Source organism: Solea senegalensis, linkage group LG9, assembly GCF_019176455.1.
Source record: "Solea senegalensis isolate Sse05_10M linkage group LG9, IFAPA_SoseM_1, whole genome shotgun sequence".
NCBI classification, from domain to species: Eukaryota; Metazoa; Chordata; class Actinopteri; order Pleuronectiformes; family Soleidae; genus Solea; species Solea senegalensis.
In genome coordinates this window covers 19,616,104-19,638,651 of record NC_058029.1, presented here as the reverse complement: position 1 = coordinate 19,638,651, position 22,548 = coordinate 19,616,104, and the positions used below count along the sequence as shown (strand labels likewise).

At 40.9% G+C, this 22,548-nt stretch overlaps 1 protein-coding gene across 3 annotated transcripts in view; it reads right to left on the bottom strand.

The window, feature by feature from the left end:
- Nucleotides 1–13,331: 13,331 nt before the first annotated feature.
- Nucleotides 13,332–22,548, bottom strand: part of kcnn3 (potassium intermediate/small conductance calcium-activated channel, subfamily N, member 3) — a 43,765-nt gene continuing 34,548 nt past the window's right edge. For 2 of the 3 annotated variants that reach the window (XM_044034910.1, XM_044034911.1), the window contains exons 8-10: nt 16,852–16,979; nt 15,376–15,445; nt 13,332–14,400 (exon numbers count right to left, since the gene is read on the bottom strand). In XM_044034910.1, coding sequence (XP_043890845.1) covers nt 13,966–14,400; nt 15,376–15,445; nt 16,852–16,979 — 633 coding nt within the window. In that variant the 3' untranslated portion in view covers nt 13,332–13,965. The other variant, XM_044034912.1, reaches the window with a different exon arrangement.

Below are 22,548 nucleotides of genomic sequence, written 5' to 3'. Positions count from 1 at the left end.
TTCTGGTGTGCCTCCTCACTACTGAATAAATCATAAATGGTGAAATGACAGTGCATTCAGATTACTAAATAATGTTAAATAAAATGATACTTTGTTTATAACAAAAGTAGAAAATGTTTCCCAGACTACAAGTTATAAAAACAACCAAAAAGCAGAATACAGTGCATTATTAAAAGAAAACAAACTCATAGTTGATGTGTTAAGCAACTGGTTAAATATAATTTTAAAAGAATTGTAGCCTATCTGTAGGTTTTTTTTTATATAAAAGTTATGTTAAGTTATGTGAAACAGTTCTTAGATTCTAAAACAATTTATAGTCAAATAAGTTCAAGGGAAGAGAGTCCTGACATATTATTTATCTTGTAGGGTGTTCCCTACAAGTAGCAACTTAATTTCTTTAATGATATTCTATTACATGATTGATGGTGGTGTTATTAGACAGAGACTAATTTTCAGTGAAAAAGGTATGAATAATTAAAAAACCTAAAATAATCCAAAATTCCACGGACTAGAAAACACAAAAACTCACCTGATTACACAACAATGAGGTGATTGCATTGTTGCCTGTTCCACCTCTGAGTCTGACCTGCTGACATCGGGTTGCCAGTAAAGTCTCAGCCTGTCAGATATAATTACACCAGCGGAGTGGAAACGAGGTCATACCAGGCAGATTCACGAGACTCCGACAGAACATGGTGCGTGTTCATTTACCCACTGGGAAACTGCTGTTTCTGTGGACTCATGAATGTCTGAACACAAGGTTTAAAAATCAATAGACAAAGTAAAAGAAAGACTTATTGATGCCCACACTTTCAGCATAAGAAAACCAAAATATACAGAAATGATTTCTTTTGACAGAGATGAGACCGATTCTGTCTGCAAAGAGGCTCAGAGAGAGAAATGAGTCAGCGGAGAGCAAGTGGAAAACGAATGTCTCGTCTGAGTGTGGACGGTCAGTCAACATCTGCACACACATGCTCTGAATGAAAGATTAACAGTGGTCACACAGTGGAGCAGCACCTGCCAACATGTAACACACATTTTGGACATCTCACAGTATTCTGATGCTTACTCTGAGGTAGCTTGTCGGATTACTGATTCCTCTTCCTTGGTCTTTCCCCTCCTTTCCTTCCTTCCTTTGGCAGGTCAATTTGTGAGGTTATACATTTTCTTAAATTACAAAGAAATACACATTTGAATCAGGTGTGTCGATTATCAGGCTTGAGAAACACTGACCTGTGTGGAATGTTTGATTGCACCTCTTAACTTTGGAACATGATTGTCCTCCTCTTTATTTTTGATCATTTTGTCCTGCTATTTGCTGTATTTGTCACGTCGATGTCGTCTCTGCTGTTTGGAAAACTCAAAAACCCAATAAATATTTCTGTGTGAAGGAGTTGCAAAAGTGCCACATGTGAGGGCAGCAACATCCGCTGTGTGCTGTCACAGAGAGCACGGTGCACAGGGCAGATGGTACTGCACCTCTGCTACACAGGAGAACAACACGTGCTGGCTGTGACAGATTTATGTTCCAAAGTTAGATCTCCAGGAGATTTTAGAGAGTTTATCAAAGCCTTCACTAAAACTTTTTTTCCACTCAGTATCTAACAGCAGTGCTTCTTTTCCATTTTCCTTTCTCTCAATCAGCTGACTGGGGCCCTGAGTTGAGAGGAGCCACAGAGAACAGCTGATTGCATCTGTCCGCAGGAACAAGAACTTTGTGTGAACAACTTTAAATACTATGATCAGTGGTAACTACAAGAGTTTGGTTACAACCCATTTTAGAGGCTCCATGTTACCAGGACACTCAATGTAATGTTTAGGCTTTTTTTTCCCCTGCAGAAATTAAAAATACTACACATACTGTAGGTGTGTTTACATAAGTGTATGATTGCTTTAAAGCCTTAAAATAAGATTAAAGTCTCACTTAATGAAAGCCACCATTATGAACTGTCAAGTTCGTACGGCAGCCCGATAGGACAAAGCAGAGCGTGTGATTAGCATTTTGAATGTCACACATACTACACACACTCACACACAGTGAGGGCCAGTGATGGATGGGGTTCCTGAATGGCCGTGAGCGTTAAAAGCTCGGCAACCTGGTAAAAACAATCAGTCATGTCAGTTTGCCACAGTTTGAGATTAATCATTCCTGGGTCCGAGATCATGTCCTTCATTAATTATTCTGACCATGTAGCTTAAATGGTCTGCCTGCTGCAAGAGTGTCTGTCAGCACCATGCTTGAGATAACTTCCAGGGAGATAAAGAGGAGTTTGAGGAGTCTCTGTTGAGGAGGTGACGTTATCAACCTGTACAATCTGTTGGTCAAACCTAGTTAACCGCAGCCGTGGGCCTAAAAGCTTCTACATGGCAGTGATCGAAGAGAGCTGCAGAGCAAGAGAAGAATTGATAAAATAAACAGGTGATACATAAATAAAAGTTTAAACTGAAGCTGCAAACAGCTCTCCCACTGCAAAGAGGTGCGTCCTGTTTGTCTAGTCATAAAGAGAGAGTAATAATTGTTGCATTGCTTCAGAGTCACTATCAAAAGAATAGATTTTGAATATAATCATATATAACAAGCACAAAAATGATAATGCCCCATGCACTTAAACTGAATACAATCAGGTGTAGCCTTGGTGTACAAAGATTTATTTCGCAGGAATTTGCGGTCACTGTTTTATGGATTTTTTAAATAAAGCTTTTAGAAAAACAGTATGAACTTCATAATTTGGGGCTTTATTATGTTCAATCAATGTGTGAATGATTTGTAAGAAATGTTCAAACTACTAAAATTCATGTGTTGCTGTATTGCAACCATCGCGAGTATTGGCTCTCTTTTTTCAGGTGATGAAGTTTGACAGGAGACTGCATTCATTTTGGTTCATTTTCTCCAGTTTCCTCCCACAGTTCAACAACATGAAGATTTGGGGATTAGGTAAATTGGACACTCTAAATTGACCCTAAGTGTGAGAGTGAATGGTTGTTTGTCTCTATGTGGCCCTGTGATGGAGATGCAGGGTCTACAGGAATGTCTGTAGAGAAATAGATCCAGATGAAGTCCTGTAGGTCTAAACATCATTTAGCTGGTGTGAACCCCCCCCCAATTTTCCAGCCATCGGCACCTCATTGACACCCATTATGTGCATTATTGTTTTTAATTTTTTATAATTTAGCAAAGCAGTGAGTAGAGTCAGAGTGATGGAAGGAACTAAGTGGAGGGCAGAAAGACAGGGCGGCACAGAGAGAATGTAAACACAAGCTGTTACAACACAGAGTTTGCTATAGCTAATTGAAAGTTAGCCTCTAAAGGAACAAATAAGGACTGTTTGCATTGGAGAGGAGACTCAGAATGTACAGATATGTTCCCTTAATATGCCACTCAACTGTTGTGAAGAATCAAGTGTTTGTCAAATTAAACACAGCTGGGAAACTGATTCTTTCTCAAAAGCTCTATAGAACGTATGTATATATTGTTTCATTCATTTATTTATTCACCCACTCATTCTAATTGTTCTTTATATTCTTTACCCACACATTTCTATCTAGTATTTGGGGACGCTGAGTTCTATCAGTGCCTGCATTTGGGTGAAGAAATAAGCAATTTATATGTCCAGTCCACCTGACCTACATTCCTCTGGAGAGAGACACACAGACAGAGACAGAGACAGATAGACAGACAGAGACGGATAGACAGAGAGACAGACAGAGAGTGAGCAGCACAAACAGTGAAACTCCAAACAGGGATGCTGAAATAATAAACACCATTGTTGCATGTGTGACACAAATGAGTCACATGAGCCTCCACACATCGTTGTCAGATTAGGAAATATAAGACACTAAATTGCACTGTATCCATCCTACATAATAATAATATTAATGCTCGGTGGGATTGTTGATCAGTCCACAATTGAAAATCACAACTAAATTAATTGTAATCATAATATCATGCTCAGTGACATCCGTTCAGTGCAGTATGAAGTTGAAAATAATAAAATCTTGAGGGCACCCTCACCGATTTCTTCCATATTACATCATTTGCCACGAAAATCCATTAGACTTGTATATCCAATTTGATAAATACTCGTGCTGATTCCTGCTGGAATCAACCAATCAACAGCTTTCTCTCTGCTCATTAAAAATAAAACGTCAGTGTGAAGGACATGCTGATTGCTAATCATCACAGTCACACACACACTCTGTGTGTGTGTGTGTGTGTTTCTGTGACTCCCCTCGCTTGGCATCCTTTCTAGTCCATTTAAGGAAACCCCTCTGATACAGACACAGATGGTTGCTGTGGAAACCAACCACCACTTCTCAGGCAGAGGGATAGAGTGTGAATGTGTGCGTGTGTGAAACAGAGTTCAAAAGAATATGAAATTCTAATGTAATCCTGTCTGTGTCTGCACGTTTGTGCGTCTCGGTCTATGTCGAAATGCATAAGTGTGATAAGAGGAAGACATTACAGGGCTAGCACGAAGGAGGCAAGATAGAGGAGAGGAAAGGAAATGAAACTCGCTGGGACAGGGACTGACGTCTGGGTTTGGGACGAAGACGGAGAAGAGGGGAAAGAGGAGGGACAGAGACCAAGAAGCTACAAGCCATTTTCAGCCTCTCCTCACTTAAATGTTAATGCTTTGGGGCCAGAATGTTCAGCACTGACAAACACCAGCAACTGCACATACACACATACACACTGTTAATACAATAATAACAACCCCAGTGCTGATCTCAAGGGACAGCTGTGGGAAAGGACAACATAATAAAAACCCAATACCAGTTTACCAAGTACCACAGCTGCTCACCGATGTAGAGCTCTAACCCAGTCCTTCTCAAATGGTGGGTGGTAACACACATGTGGGTTGCTGCACCAAAATTGAGTGGGCCACAGATGTGTGCGTGAAAAGAATTTGAGGAGGAAAAGTCAAAGGTTGTTATTCTTCTGTTTTTGAAGGACACTCATGTGATAACCTGCCACAACACTGTACATCAACTGAGTGCAGTCGAGCATTTACATAGCGAGAGACTCAGACCACTGTGTGTCATGTTTAATTCAATTTTATTTGTATAGCACCAAATCTCAACATACATAGTGAGACAGAAATCTTTACAACATCATGGAGAGCAGAGAAACCCAACAGTTCACACAATGAGCAAACACTAGGCATCAGTGAAGAGGAAAAAAACACTCTGACAGCAACAAACTCAAAATTGAGTAACATCTGCCAAGACAGGTTGGGGTGAAAGGAAAAAAGAAGGACAAAGGAGAGGTGGGGGACAGAAAGGGAGGTGAGACTAAAGCATGAAGCCATCACAAACAAAACAGCATTTAGAAACAAAGGTACAGCATGTTGTTCGCAGAGGTATTTTGCTCAAAGTCTTCATCCATGTCATCTGCAGGCCCGTGTATTTTAGTCCTTGTAATGTTGTCTCCTACAGTTGGTAGTTCTTTTCAACCCGTTAAAAACTAGTCGTGACCACCGGCCACAAATCTCTGCACCCCGTCGACTCATGGTGCTAGTTTAGCTCGTGCTAGTTTAGACACGCTGTACCTCACCCTTCCAATTCCTCACCCACTCACCTCAACCTTCCCTTCCAACAGTGCTGATAGTATGTTCATCTGCCCGTTCCTCACATAACTGTCAAACGAAAATCCCTTAATATATTGGTAGAAATCCCTCAAAGAGCCACTGTTGCCCCCCCCCCCCAAATTGGGACTTACTTCCACAGTGAATCATGAGAGCATGAACCTAAATGAATGTGCTGCACTGGGTATTCAGTGTGAGTGTAGTACAGTATGCAGAGCGGTTACAGATAGCTGAGTTATGTCAGAGGAAGTGTCAATAGTAGGAGTCATGTCAGGAGGAGAGGCGAAGCGCGGCTCCCCTGTGGTTTCATTAAAAACCCAATTGTCTTTCTCTTCATCATCAGATTCAACTGCCTGCACCCCCGGAAAAATAGGTCAATTAACAACCTCTGTTCTCTTCCTGCCTCTCTCTCTCTCTCTCTCTCTCTCTCACACACACACACTCACACACAAACCTGTTTTTACATTTTAGTGAGGACACATCCTTGACATAATGCATTCCCTAGCCCCTCCTAACCCTAACCCTTGCCCGAACCATAACCCAATTCTAAAAAAGTCTTAATCCTCCCATTAAAAGCCAAAATGTCCTCACAAGGCCAACCTACTAGAGACATGTACTGTACACACACATATGTGCACATGCACACACACATACCTCTGCAAATAACAACATTTAATTGTTGCAATTTATGTGCACAGAAAAAAATGTATTCCCTTATCTGTATTCCCATGCACACATGTAATATAATTATGTTCTCATGAAACTCATGAAATATCTTTACATATGAAGTAAAAACCACATATAACATGTATACACTGCACCTACTCCGCACATAAATATGCACTAGGATATTTCAAATTCATGTTCATATATGGATTTTACTAGGGATATTTTTAACTTATACATTTATATAGCTATAGAATGCATGTATATGTTAATAATATCACCATATACATAAACAACCCTTGGCGTAGGAACACATACAGTATATCATATATCCCACTTTCATATGAGTCAGCTCTTTTCAAGCACGGACATCCTCAGTATGTGCTGTCCATCCTTCTTATGTCTTGTCATTAAAATGACACTAAAGCATATTGATTGAATAAATACAACATAAAAAAACAAGACAGCAAGGGATGTTAATATGCCTGATTTTAATACACTGGGTTTTAAGCTGACTGCTCACGAAAGCCTAAATGGATCAGGTAAGACATTTAAGACCCTGTAATCTGATCTACACACTTTAAACACACTGCTTCCATGATTGTGTGTGCGTTAGAAAACACACCAAGTCTAATGGACTTAGCGTAACAAATGTTCATTGATCAGAGAGCGAGAGATGACGATGAAAGCATATTGCAATAAATTTCTTGAAGCCATTAACTGTGTGCTTCCAGTTCTTCTGTATGTTAAAGTGTCTGCAGAGTAAAATAATGAGGTGGAAGGTAAGTGAGGGACGATGGTTATGTTCTTTCCCAACTGTCTGACTGAATATGTCAGTGCTGAGTAAAAGAAAAGTGCTGGACTACAAATGTGCACACAGACGTGACTTAGAGTCAGTTCCTCCTGTTCCCCCTCTTTCACCACAGAAGTAAACCAGTGACTCACTGAGTGGTCGATAAGGGCAGCTCATTTAATGTGATTAAAACACTGGAGACTGAATGATGATTTAGAAACACTCCCATGATGCTGGGTGACTGTAGCAAATGGACGTGGCTCTCCTTTTAAGCCAGGACATAGACCTATCATCCACCCATCCATCCATCCATCCATCCATCCATAGAGCTAAGACATAGAGGACACATGTACATGGGAGCATAATAGGAGAGAGCAGGCAGGAGGAAATGGCTGCTGCACATGAACATAGTCTGGCAACAGTGACAACATGGTAAATGAGAGAGAGAGGGAGAGAGAGGGAGAGAGAGAGAGAGAGAGGGAGAGCGAAGTGCATCCTTGCGTGTCCGTGTACATGAAGGACAGTTGCGCTGGCAGCAAGATCAGGTGATGAGCAAAGGTCTAAGAAGGTGTGAGGGGTGAGCTGTTCAATAAACAATACAGCGAGCCACTGTTATTTCATGTGTGTTTACTCTATAAATGTGTGTGTGCTGAAGCGCGGGAGACGCCTTGTGAGCTGGTCAGAGAGTGATAATGAAGTTGCCGTGGTGACGGGGGAGCTCTCTAAACGTAGCCGGCTCCTTGGAAATGAGGTTCTGCCTCATTAGGACCATGTTTTGGTCTCCTTGAGGACTAGTGGTCCTTACAAAGTCAGTGTTTATGCCAGAAAAGGTCCTCGTACATGCACTAATATAAAGAAAACCTGTATGTGCTGGTATACCTGCCCTTCTGGTTGCCATAGAAACACCAGGACACAGACATAAGATTGAGGAGTGCGTACTCTTCACTTCCTGGTGACCTGTGACCCGGGAGGTCATCTAATTAGTTCTGCTGTCAGTAAAAGTGAGGGACAGACACTGACAGTAGTGTTGTTTGTGTGCACGTGTGCTGTGTCTTCAGCCACAAAGGGAAGTCAGAGACTGGAGATGTTGTCATGATGGGAAACATTTCTCCCCAGCACCCACCTCTCCCTCCCCGACAGAACAAGGTGACATTTTGAACGGTGGCTATGATGAGATTACAGTTGACATGTTATTCAACATGATCGTGGAGGTGTAATGAGGGGAGATAATGGAGGACGAACTCCATCACCCATATGTCTACCTCCGCTCCCATTGACAAATAATACACAGACATGCACAATGAATACCTGAGCCACGTGAGCCGAGCTTGGCCTCTGTGCTTTTAAGCACGATGACGCAGCAACAGGAGGTGTTCGGCAGAAGTAAACACAGCTGGAGAAGAAGTGCATTAAAATACGACACTGCCGTGTTTTTAAACGATCTGTGTGAAAGCAAACGTGTGAGCTAAGCTTTTGTGCAACAAAAAATGGTGAAAGGATTTCATTTTGTGCGGTCAATTGTAATAGTTGTACCGTGCGATTAACTCTGTTTAAGTCTTTATATTATCTTTTGTGCGTTGACATTTCAAATATCTAAAACAATAAAGGTATTTTATCTTGTTATTATATGACATTATCTTATCTCAGGTGACATCTTGCTCATTCACTGACACACACCCATGACAAACTGCAGGAGTAAACCAGCCAATGTCTCTTCTGCTTTGGCTGCACACACACACACACACACACACGCACACACACACACCTGTGGCCCTTACCTCACACTGGGCAACGCAGCATCATCACCTCACCCATTTATTTATACTCCATAATGATACTGTTACCAGGGTTACAATGCATGACAGTGCAAAACAACCCAGTGTCGTTATTAAGACTTTGACACCACGATGCGAGACACTAGTCAAAATATAATTACCAACAACAACTGGGGTTCAACGTCTTCCTTCAACACAGGGACAGACGCCTCGCATTGATCCATTGATCTAGTGATAAATCAGTGACTCACACCCTGCTGCTGCTGCTGCTGCTGCCTCACAGAACATTTTTAATGTGTACACACTTTAAAGAGGTCAACTACAAAGTGAGGTTTTTGTTTTATAAAAATAAATGGCTTTGAGTAATCAACAATGGAGTCATTTATATTCATTAAAAAAAATAAACATCCTATTTCTGCTGTTGCACTAATTCATCAAAATGTAATAACATGAGCAAAATGTCGTCCCACGATTCACTTTAGTACAACGGCCTCTTTGTGTGACTGCTGCTGTGTACAGGTTATTTTGCTATTCTAGACACAAACAGCAATCTTAAATGTCTCAGTCGTCCTGAGAAATGAAAAGAGGCCGAGAGACAGGTGGAGGAAAGGAGAGAGTGGAATTAAAAATAACTACAAGCATTACTTTGGGCTTAAACTTCTATAAACCCTGCGGCAGTGGAGCCTGTCACTAAATAACACTGATAACAAGCTCATCACATCTGGATATGCACTGCTGTGCCCAGGGCAGAGCTCTGCCTCAGGCTGCCTGACTTTCAAGCCTCTGTTTCCCTGTTTTGTTTTCACCCAGGGCTAAACACACAACAAGATGGCTCCACATAACACTCTTTTTAATTTACCAAACATAAGAAAGAAAAAAAAAAAAATCAATGTCCTCTATTAAAAAGAGATGTGTGAATGCTGTAACTGCCTTTAAGCCCAAGAGAATTTACTTACACATGATGAGTGTGAACTAACAGGGAGGTGTTTCATTGAAACAGCTTTGCGATGTAAACAAATAGGTGTGTGGTCTTTTTTTTTAGATGAGGGTGGAAACTAAAGATAGTTGATCATTTTTACTTAATCAATAACAAGATAGACAAAGTAAATAGAATAAAAATAAACTAACTTCACCTCATTTTCATGGCTGCCTACTGTGAACAATATTCAGCACCTAAAAAGCTTTAGTGCATAATGCATTTGACGCAGTGTTGTAATGTAACAAAGTAATGTACTTAAGTACAAAATTAACATATCTGTACTTTACTTTGTTATTTATATTTCTAGCAAATCTTACTTTTACTCCGTTACATTTCCTCTAACTGTCTTTGTTACTCGTTACTACCAAATAATGTTGGTAATGGTCTGTATTTATACAGATATAGAGTAAGACATATAGACTAGACTAGCCAGGAATAGAACCCACAACCTTCCAGTTGACTCACCTTACCAATGAGCCACCATGGCTCAATCCTCCTCACTTTTAAAAAACAAAAAAAAACAAAAAACCTTTACTTCTAAAACTTAAGTACATTTTATATCCGAAAATTACTTTTGACACTTAAGTAGAGTAAAGGTCATATAGACTTTTACTTAAGTAATATAATAAAAAAGGGACTTACGATAAGACTTACGACGTAGATAAAGAAACGATATCAGACACGTCTGCAGTCCCGTCCTCAGAAGATGTTAATGACACTGATGAACAGAGCGAGGCTTAAACACAGACGGTCTCAGGTTTGCATTAAAAGCAGCATAAAAGCACATTAAAGCAGCACTTGCCAAAGTCTGGGCCATGGGCCTCTGGTGGATCATGGAGGTATTGCAGTTGGGCTTCAGACAGGAATATAAAAATAAAAACTTTCATTCACCAAATGAATCAAAATATATTCTTTATGCTGGAGTTAAAAATGTATTAAAATGTATTATTAATTATTTTTGTTAAACACATTTTAATGATAATAATTTTTATTATCAGTATTGAAATTATCCTAATTAATCAATAATTGTGAGAAAGAACTTTTATTTAAAATACAAATCTGGACGTGGGCCACAGAGGTTTTACAAATCTTTTAATAATGTTCACTTTGGGGAGCTCTGCAGTGAGGGACGTCTCCACACCTAAACCCACATCACCATGAAAAAAATGCAAAAAAAAAAAAATAGAAGAAAGAAATAAAAGAAATCAGAACATAAATAACACAACATGCAATAACAGCAACACAGAAAACATGGAAGCTGCCATGTTATGGATATATACTTTATTAATTCTCTCTGATAAAATAAAATTACAAAATAATTTCAACCTCAAACGGCACTTTCCTTGTTCATAATTATTATTAACATATTCTTAATACATATATCATAATTGTCATGACAAAGAGAAGAATACTAGAGTTCAGTAATATTAGATATCCGCTATAACTGTGTTTAATCATAATGGTAGAAAAAGACTAAGCAATACAAAGCTAGATTTCGTTAAGAGCATACTGTACAATATTCCAAGCGTATGTAATTCAGTATTCCGGCCACAGCATGTCGCTATAAGACAGTTTTCATATGTCTCCAATGCAAGGGCTTGTGTCACGCCCCCCCCCATCACACCATTATAATTCCTCTCAGATACAACTTAGACTCTTGTTTTATTTATTTCATGAACAGCTGTTCCTTCATGGCCATTCTCCTTTATAAGGTTTTATTTGGGTTCCCTTGTGTTCACTTTGCTGTCCACCTTAACCTGTTTAAAGCAATGAAGAGCAGTCCATGTACAGCACGGTAACAAGTCCATGGCCAGATTTTCACAGTTATTCCCTCGGAAATATTGTCACGATAGTTGCGCCGCCTCCTGCTATCTCGTGTCCCCAGTGACAGCAGCGTTCCCTGCTTCTTATTGAAGTCCATTTAAGAGAGAGCACTTTGGTTGTTGAGGTGTGTGTGTGTGTGTGTGTTTGTGTGTACTGTATATTTTAAATGTGTGTATGTGCATGTGAGTGTCTATTCCTGTGTCTGCATGGCAGTTTAAGTGATGGAGCGAGCGGGAGTGAGTGAGTAAGTGAGTGAGTGAATTTCTTTACACAGAATACATTCATGTTCCGGGACTACAAAAGGATGATAAAAGGTCATCAACACAACCATACATACGCTCAGAAATATTGATCACACCAAACCTATCGTCACACAAATAAATCGCTATTGGATCTTCAACATCGAATAAAGTAAGAATAAGTCAAATCTATATTTTATAAATCATATGTCTTTCTCCTGAAAAATATTCCTATTGTATCCGAGTCGATTTGACCCCACTGACCAGCCCTGACACATACAGTTTATTTTGGGGAGAGCCCCTGCTGTGTCAGAAGCATAGAAACATCAAGATAAGACTCGCTGTATGTGGACCATTGAACGCATTTTAAGTTCTATGTTGTAGAAATGCCAATTCCATAAATGTTTGTACAGTCTATTTTTTCTTTTAAAGGTCCAGTGTGTAAGAATGAGTGACATCTAATGGTGAGACTGCTCCCCTCACTTTCTCCAAATGTGTCGGGGAACTACGGTGGCCTTTGCAAACCAAAAAAAGGGATGTTGTTCCTGATGAAGACCTTCAAGTTCCTGCTCCATGAGTGCCGGAGGTGGTTGTTTTTTTGACCCTGGTCTTCACAAGCACAGTCCACTATTGGATGTTGTCGTCTTTGGTTGCATAGTAAGCTGCCACTTGATCAGTACAATGCACGCTCAGTGGCTGGTTAGTTAGTTCGGGCCAATGTAGAAACCTCCATAAAGTAAAGCCCTTTATAAGACTTATTCTCAGGCTATTAAAAACCGAACAAATGCGTTGAAAAGAAATGATACACTTAGTGAAACCTAATTATGGGAAGAATATTCAATTTCTGCCAATAAACCCTCCTAAATGTTACACACTGGACCTTTAACTCTCACATTATTAACTAATAATGTCGACAGGAAGTAAAAACAAAAATCTACTCTCTTTTAAAGACTCAGCAAAACTACAGTTACACTAAAACATCAGTTCAACTTAATCAGTCAACACAGCAATAAAGTTCTTTTGTAGTTGTGTTATTATTATTATTATTATTTTTTTTAATATCCTGCTACCACCTTCATCACAAACAGATGATACAATGACTCATCCCTCGGCAGCTTATTCCTGCTCGAGGTGCAGTTTGGAGGAGCTCGGTGAACTGTTGTTATTCTCCTGACTGAGTAGATAAAATATCACAATTATGCGATGTCTAAACTGCTGCATTAGCTCACACCCACTGACAGAAAAGTTGTTAGGATGAACATTTTTTTGTTGTTGTTGTTTACAGTGAGTCTACATTGCTTGGCAGTGCTCTGTGGAGATTGAGAGTGCATTGAGTGCTTGGCAGTATAGGCTTAAGTATTATAACGTGGGCTGGTGCATTCATTTCTTTGTGTGAGTGGAAACAGGGCCTGCATTGTGAAAGATTGTGTATTTGTGTTTGTACTGTGGTGTAAGGTGATGTGTGTGTGTGTGTGTGTGTGTACGTGCAGTGCATGCCACTAGTTTTTTTAAATGATGGTCGTATGATCGAACCTACTGTTAAAGGGATGCTTTTTAACACACAAATAGCATTCAGATAGAAAATACATTATAAGGATAAAAAGTCATGGTCATTAATTCCTGATGAAGGGGAGGGAGGAGAGAGAGACAAGGAAGGGGGGGGGGAGAGAGGAAGGAGAATAAAAGGCCTTTTTCAATAATTAGAGTGGATTCCGTTTAGGAGCTATGAGTTCATATAATTATTCCTTGTTATTTCCCCTCCTCTCTCCTCTTCCTCTCTTCCTCCATTTTTTACCTTCATGACATTCTTCCTCCCCCTCACACCTTTTAGAGTCATCATTCCATCTCAATTTCTTCCGCTCCATCCCATCATCAAGGAAAGTGCCCCAAAAATCACAAGCATGTCAAGTCATCCATACTGGCCCGTCATCTTCATCCCATTATTACTGTCTTCATCCCTCATTCATGGGGCACGGGTTTCAGAGGATCACGTCACATCTCTCCTCCTTTCTCTCCTTTAGTCTGAAGTGAGAGGACGGGCATGTCCTCTCCTCCGCTCTTGTCCCCCAGGTTTGTCCATTCCTGGTCCTCACAGCTGTCTTCAGCAGCTGGAGGTGCAGGAGTTGGGGTTGGGACTTGTCTCCAGACTCCCCTCTGGACTCAGTGGAGGAGGAGACAGAGACGGAGACTCCAAGGCCAAAGTAGGGACTTGGGCTGGGGGTGCTGCCAGAGTGGTGACCTGGATTGGAGACACTGAAGCTGGGGCAGTGGATAAAGAAGTTGCGGGGGACAAGGGGATCACAGCTCCACAACCTCCTCCTCCTCCTCCTCCTCTGCCATCCCTCGAATCTCTTTCTCGCAGCAAGTGAACCAGGGCAGCATGCTGGGCACTGAGGGTGGCGGAGAGGTGAGCCGGGAGTGCGTTGAACCCAGCAGTGAGCTGCTCCACCCGATGCTCCAAGGACAGCATCTGGCGCTCCAAGTCCTCACTGCGGTCGTTGAGCTCCGACATAAGCTCATACATGACACTCTGCATCTGTGAGAGGAGAGGAGAGGAGAGGAGGAGAGGAGAGAGAGGAGAGGAGAGGAGAGGAGAGGAGAGAGAGGAGAGGGAGAGGAGAGGAGAGGAGAGGAGAGGGAGAGGAGAGAGGAGAGGAGAGGAGAGGAGAGGAGAGGAGGAGAGGGGAGAGGGAGGGGACACACAGCGTATTGAAAGAGGGGAGACAGATACAAATATATTAACAGGAAGCGTCATATTAAAGCTATAAAAAAATCTTGTGCATGGAATGAAATATGACAGATTCATAATGAAGCAAAAAAAAAGCCAAGCAAAAGGTTAGAGAGGAGTGAATAATAAAAAAAAGGTCCATCAGGGAGTATGAGCTGGAATCATGAAGAGGCTGGAGGGAAGTCTCCATGTGGGCGTTATAATGTTGTGAAGAAAGAGAGAATAAGAGACAAGAGAGCATGAAAGAAAGGCGGCAGTGTCCCTGCCTTGTACATCCTGGCCTCCGTAACCATGGTAAACGCACAAGTGGCCAATTGAGATGGAGTCATTGAGATGCCATAATTGCAATATATTTGGTGCTAAAGCTATTGCTCCTTGGAAAGACACACAGTAGCACCCACCATCGATCTTTTTCAAGTCTCTATCTCATCATTCCCTGTTCTCCTGTTCTCTTTCACACACATGCACACGCACAAGAACGCACGCACACACATGAACCCACAAACACAGCATTCTCACTCACACACCCACACAGCAACAGAAAAACATGAGCGCTCCCCTCCCTCCTCTCATTTCCTCTTCACTCGCTCACTCAGTCATCCCTCTTTCAACACTTTTTCCTGGTTGCTAGGCGACACAATGCCACATAAATGGGCTGGTCAACATGGAAATGGAGGACTGTTGTGGTATGGACGGTATGGGTATTGACGTGTGGGAAGTGTGTGTTGTACGTAAAGGATGTCCGGCATGTGAGTGTACAGTGTGTGTGTTTGTGTGTCTCACCTTTGAAAGGTCCACTAGTGTGTTGGCCTGATCGCTGAGTTTCCTTTGCTCCATTTTTACACTACGTAATCTGCAAACAAACACAAACAGACGTACACACAAAGTTGAAACCTGCTAAATAGATTGGGGTTGGTACAGAGCGCTGTTCCCTCCAGGTCCAGACAGCGACACAGTGGAGCGGTCACCTTGCCAAATTCTGCCTCATTTCTACCTGCAGGGTGTCACTGGATATGAATGCACTATGTGCTCTGAAACATGGCAATTTTGTAATGTTGGTAAAAAAAATATACACACGTAATTACCGTAGACTGTGACCTTAAGCACTAGAGTAAACAAACAAGGTCATTAATATTCATGAACCTTAGCAGTACTCATAAACCTTAAGGAAACAATTAAGGGAATCAAATAAAATATAAAAAAATTTAAGCAGTTGCCTAAAATAAAATAGATTTTCCTTCGGTTTAATTAAAGATTGGACCTGGATAACTCTGTAAACTCAATAAAACAATTAGTGAGATCTAATGTGTGTTTTCATGAATGGCTTTTTCCATTTAAGTGAACTGCAGACTGATTTTGTAATGCTCCACCTCCAGATGAGGTTGTCTCACAGCTTTGTATCAGAAAATGTGCTCATATCCCCATGAAATCAGCCTGTCAGCCAGTCATGCTTCAAGATTAACCTTAAAAGAGTCTCTTGACACAATCTTTTCAAGGCACTTAATAACGGTTTCAACTCTAGAGTGAACTGTTCCAGTTGGAAGGAGGAAGCAAAAACAAATGACAAGTGGCTTCAGGGAAACACTTTAGCAAAGCAAAACTTCAGCCTCTCACTGTCAGTTGTAACTGTTCAAATATAACCAAACAATACTGTTCCAGTGTGTTGCTATATTATGTTGCATTGTTTTGACGTTTCAATATGGAGTTTAAAGGTCTAGTGTGTTGGAATTCATGACATCTAATGTTGAGACTGCAGATTGTAATAAATACTCTATTCACACTGTTTAAAAACCTGTTTAAACACGGCTTTAACAGGATTTTGCCTCCACAAAGCAAGACTCTTGTGTGTGTGAAAGGATTTTTCTAAGGCTACAAAAAAAAGGGAATTTTTATTCAAAAAACATTCGACACTTGTGGGTAGTAAACCAAACTACCCATACACATGCAAACATACTAAATGTTACACACAAAACCTCTACTTCCGTAATTCTGTTTATTTGTATTTTTCTGATGTTCAAAGTATCTCTAATCGTACACGCAGTCCAGGCCCACACCTGTATCTGCATGTAGTGAACCTGCTCTTTAGCAGATGATGATTCATTGTGGGTATGTGTGTGTGTACTAGGGATTCATGCACTTCATCTGATTATCAGCGTTGATTCAACCTGTGGGTGGATAGAAAGTACAGCTGATTTTCAAAGGTTTCATCAGTTCAGCAGCACTGCTGTGTGTGTGTGTGTGTGTGAGAAGTGGCCTCACTGATGTATCGCCTGAAGGAACTTCCGCTGGTGTTTGCGGACCCTGGAGTGGTCGATCTTCTTCATCAGCTTTGTGTGTTTGTAGATGAGCCAGGTCTCTCTCAACACGTTAGCCGCCGCGTTCTTTATCTGCTCCCAGATAATAGACACAAAGACACAGAGATACATTTTGTGAGCAACAGGTAAGCCCTTGGCAGCTGAAGCACTCAACAGGTTTGTAGAACCCTGCTCTCTTTCACTTTACCCCCACCGCCCCATGCTTCATTGTCATCCTGTAAAAATGAAACAAACTAAAACAAAACAATACACCATCTTTCTCTTCTTAAAGGATGCCCTCATTCTCTCGGTCTCTCTACACACACACACATCGACTTCCTTGCCAATGCTTTTCAAGCGTGCATAAACAGCTAGCTCCTTAGGGAGATTTGGCAATGAGAACCAACAGGAGTCTCATTTCCACACACACACACACACACACACACTGCGTGTTTGTCTATAAGCCACATTGTGTTTTAGACTAACTCAAGTGGACCACATTATCTTGGATGGTGGAAGGTAATTCAGCACATTTCAACAGTGGTTCATTAAAACCAATGATCCTCCATTTAATTATGACAACAAGTGAAAGAAACAACGGTGGAATGAGACGCTGCTCTTTAAGTCACTGTCAGAGAGAAACTCAGCCCTGCACAAGAGACACATTAGAGAAGTGGAACTATGGAATAACATTCACATATGGAAAGTGTTGATAGCCATCAGAGTCAATAGCAGGATAGTTATTTTTCTCCATTTCACCGGTCAGAAAAAGGCTTTTAGTTGATACCATCTGAACGTGAGATTGCTATAATTTAATAAAATACGGACTCAAAATGTCAGAGTGGGCTCCCGGTCGATTTCTGTGTGGACAAGCATCATCAGCATTCTCGTACATTGCTTTCTCTCCATATCTGCTTCTGTGTATTACATGTGTCTGCAGGTTGCTATGTAATTACAACACGGAGGTTTGGGAAGTGCGGGTGGATAGCGTAGAGAAGGGAGAGAGAGACATTCTAAGGACATAAACTGAATGAAAGACTTCAAAGAGGAGCCGAGGAGCGAACAAAGAACAATTATGTCCCCCATCTGAGGAGCACAAAAGACCTCATGCAGCTTGGCTAATCAGCATCCATCCACCACAGTCAAGAACTGCTCACATGCATACAAGCCTACACACACATGTGCACACACTACTGGCTACAGATGAAGAGAGTGCGAGGTCCTGAGCCTTGGAGATTCATTTTTTTCAATAACGCAGGTGAAGTCGTACCAAACGGAGCCAACATTATGTAGATGATAACCCCTCCAGCAGCTTAAGTCATACTGCAAACTTGCCATATTACCAGTCAATTGCATCACAGTTATTACTTCTTAACTTTATTCAACGTGTTTACCGACAGTTTATTCAAATATAGTATTTAAACCTCATGAAAAGAAACGCAATGAAATATAAAAGAAAAGGAAATATGTTTAGGGCCATGACAAATACGATTTACATTTAAAACTAAAGCTGCAGTAGGAGGTACAAGATGTTTTATCCCATGTCCCTCTGTGTGTGTACAAACAGGATTACAGGGCTGCAAGGATCCTAAAGGCACAGCAGAAAGCCAACAGCACAAGAGTCACCATAACTGTTCATATCTTAATGGATTTAATATACATGTTTAATCATTTCCACATACACACGGTTGAAAAAGATATCTATCACCGGCGACAGTGAACAAAGAGTTAATTTGTCTGGATTATGTTGGAACAAAACACAGATCGTGGAGTTTTAATCACGGGCCAGGTTACTGAAGAGCACATTTAATACCCCTCGTTTCTACAGGCCCATCTGTAAATTGATATGTCAAATCCTATTTATCATTTGATTAATCACTGTGGGGTAAGTGAAATATGATGAATGATGGCATCTTGTGTCCGTTGGGCTGCCTCACTGTGGAAATGTTCACGCAACATCTGTCCAGTGGTGCAGAGGGAGCCTGTTACACGGCTTCAGGACATTTAATTAAGTGATGCTACAGCTTCAACATTCATTAAAATCCCTGAAACTGCTTCATGTGCAAACAACAGGGACATATAACACCGGATTGTTTGTATTTTAAAGTCAATTCCCTATAATACACTTTATGTTTTCCCCCTCTTTCCCTCTGGGGTTTCTCTTAAAAACTGAGTTAGAGACGGCAACGCCATTAAGAGATGTAAAAGACTCAACATGAGGCTGCTAAGAATACTCTGCGAGAAACCAAACGACGGCAGCAGCAGCCGTTTCTGGGCCATATGGCCTGTACTTTGGCGACCATGTTGGGACCATATGGCTGCTTTGGGTCAAAGACTTGTTCTGGCTGCGTCCCTACATGACAAACCTTACGGTAAATGGGGGGTCTCCACACCTCAGCATGTTGGGCAGTTAATGACATACTGTGGAGCATAAATCAATCTGTACAAATATGGTAAAGAAGGCATTACAGACTGGTAGGGTAATAATGGTAAGTAAAGCTTTTTGTTAATAATAATAATAATAATAATAATAATAATAATAGTTCTGCTTCTGTGTCGCCTGCATGAACAAGGATGATGTTAGGTGAGCAAAATGGGCTCCGTCAAGCAAAACTATCATTAAGAAGAAAAAGAGTTCTCAGTCATGCTCCAACCTGTTTGCAGCCACCTCGCTTTACTAGTTTTACTCATTACTCCAATGTGCATGTTGGCAACCTGAATGAACTACTCATTTAATTAACTAAATACTTAAAAAAAAAAGCAGAAAGAGAGAAAAAAGTATTCTTTCCCCTTTATTTTTGCTGCAGTGGTGGGAATGTTTTCTCTCACAGTAACTGGAACACCTGACCCTTTGAACACAGTAGGACTTTAATGACCTGTGTATGTAATTAGTAATTATGGTGCTGGAGACACAATTGTGCCACCAAGAAGAGGACAAAACATAAACAAACAGGCCAATTACCCTGGCAACAACCTCTCACCCCATTCATGGGGCCATAGATCCACACAGCGTTTGCTGCTGTGACCTTCTCCTAACAGGCAAGAAACAAGTCTCACACACTTCCATGTCTGCACCGACACACAATGAAGAACAGTCACATATTTTTCTAACATCTAAAGCAAGCGCTGAGGGGTTCACTAGAGAATCCTATTCATGATGTGTTCACAGCACTTTTCACTGAGTCAAAATAATTGCATCTGCACTAATAAGGATCCATCTGGCTTGAGTGTGAATTGAAAGGCTTTCAGATGAGGAGTTATTTTTACTGTGTGGAGTGAAAGCTAGCAAAGACGAATTCTTCGGGGGTTAGACTGCTCCCATTTGGCCGGTGGTGTAAACATTGGAAGACACTGCTCTATCTCCTCCTTGGCCAGAGAACAGAGTGCACTCTGAATATTCACAGGGTGAAACTCTGATTATGCCACAGCGACATCTGATAATGCTCGGAATGAACCAGTGGTTCGATGTGGAGAGCGAGGGCACATCAGGAATACAAATGTATATATACACAGGCCTGACAGGTTCAATTGAAAAAAGCTTGACATAAAAGCACTGTCCACAGAAACAGACTCCACATTCACCCAGTCAATAGGCTTATTGCTTCAATGAGTGGCATTGTATTGACATTGTACAGCGCTATCAAGGGGAAGGAGACACCACTCCACCCCACTAACTTAGCACTGACAGTAAGTATGTCCTGCTTTTTCAGCGTCAAGGGTGCTCTGTGAATGTCTGGGCAATATTCTGACCAGATGGATTTCCAGCAGCGCTCTAAACGAACCAGTACTTCAGCTTTAGCGCCAACGTAAACTGTAAACTGCATGCACAGTGCCAGCCTTTGAAACACACCTTCAACTCTGTGTGTGCACGGACACAAAAAGCCCCAGCATCAAACATGAGCAACTAAACCTCACACGCATAGTTCAGGATATTAACTGTTATTTAATTAACAACCATGTTAATCCCATCAAAGAGCGAGAGGGAGAGGAGCACTTCACTTCAGTGAACACTGCGCGAGAATTATCCCTGCGCACTGAACTTTAAACGATGTCTTTACAGCGCAGCGTCCTCCGTGATAAGGTGATTTAAGCCTGTGCCACTCTGTGTCTGAAACATGTGTCAGACATTTTAAAGACTACCACACAGATTTGGACTAAGTATCCTCTGTACGTGGAGTGAGTGTGTGCAGATGTATTGCTGTTCTCCAACAGCGCTGACAAGCACAGACATTAGCAGAAACACAGTCTGCTGGCGAACAGCTTCACTGATTGGCATTTAATTGACATTCTTGTTAATTCTTCAAAGGGAAGAAAACTCATTTCATTGATGTAGAACGCCAGTGTGTGTGTGTGTGTGTGTGTGTGCACATGTGACTGAGTCTACCATTGCATTATTCATTATAAAACCTTGAGTGATTGTACGCTCTTGTTACGGCGTTATGGAGGAGAATGGCCTCAACCATGTAAATCAAAGTGCATACGTACAACAGCTTCAATCATTGGGCTCTCAGTAATAGAGGGCAGGAGACAATTACCACTGCATTAAACTCAGATCCTTTGAAGGAAATGTCAACACACAGCATGGTGTACTGTGCTGAATGAAACTACTCAATGGCACCTCCCTTATTGGATGATGAGTGTCTTTGTTAAGACACTGATTTAAACTTCCGGCTAATGAATTCAGTTAAAAATACACAATATTAACACAATAAAATCATTAAAGGAAATTTGAACTTGCTTGGCAGAATAAAATTCTAATATGTAGGAATTAATTTTTCCAGATTATTTTCAAATAACTGTCTAATAATTTCTTATATTTTTCTTATATTCTTTATTTACATTTAAACATTTCTCTTTTTTTCATGTGATAAAAGTTAAGTAACAAGATGAGCTTCTGCTCACTTTCTGATTAGGTGACTGATCCTCTGTCTTTTTCCCCAAAGTGGTTTTGTATTCCAGCTTTTTCTTTTTACGCCACACAACAAAAAAAGCTTGACATCGACGTGACCAGTAATCAGTGGCTTCCTGAGTTGCATGAGCCACAAACACAATACGTCCTGTACCTATTTTCAAAGTAAAAACACTCGAGCATTTCTTTTCCCCGTTTCCACTCACTATTTTCAACAAGGCTTTTATTGTGAAATATTTGTAACACCAACAAATCAGAGGCTTCACACTGAAGAGCTCTGGCATTTTACTGAGTAGCATTTTAAAGTTTATGATTTAAGGTGATTTTCAAAGTCAAAGCACTTTGTGAATCAGTGCAGCAGCTCTGCAAAACAGGTGATGTCATTAAATGGCAAAGAATGAAACAGTCTGTTACCTTCAGTAGAAGAACAGATATCTATGGCAGTGCTCTCTGCAATATATAACTACAGATTGGAGAGACAGACCCCAACTATTGTTCAATTAAGTCTTTTCAAGCTAGTTTTGTATTATTTGTTGTACACTCATATTCTATCAGGGACAATATTGGTATATTGGTCATCAAAAGATCTAAAATCAAATTGGTCGACCGCTACCTAAATGTCACCCCACGGCAACAAAGTACAAGTCATATGGATTCATGCTGAGCTGACAACAAATATTAGTACACAGTTTACAATCCAGTACAGGAGGTACTGAGATATTTTAATCTACTGACAGATTGATTTTGAGCTAA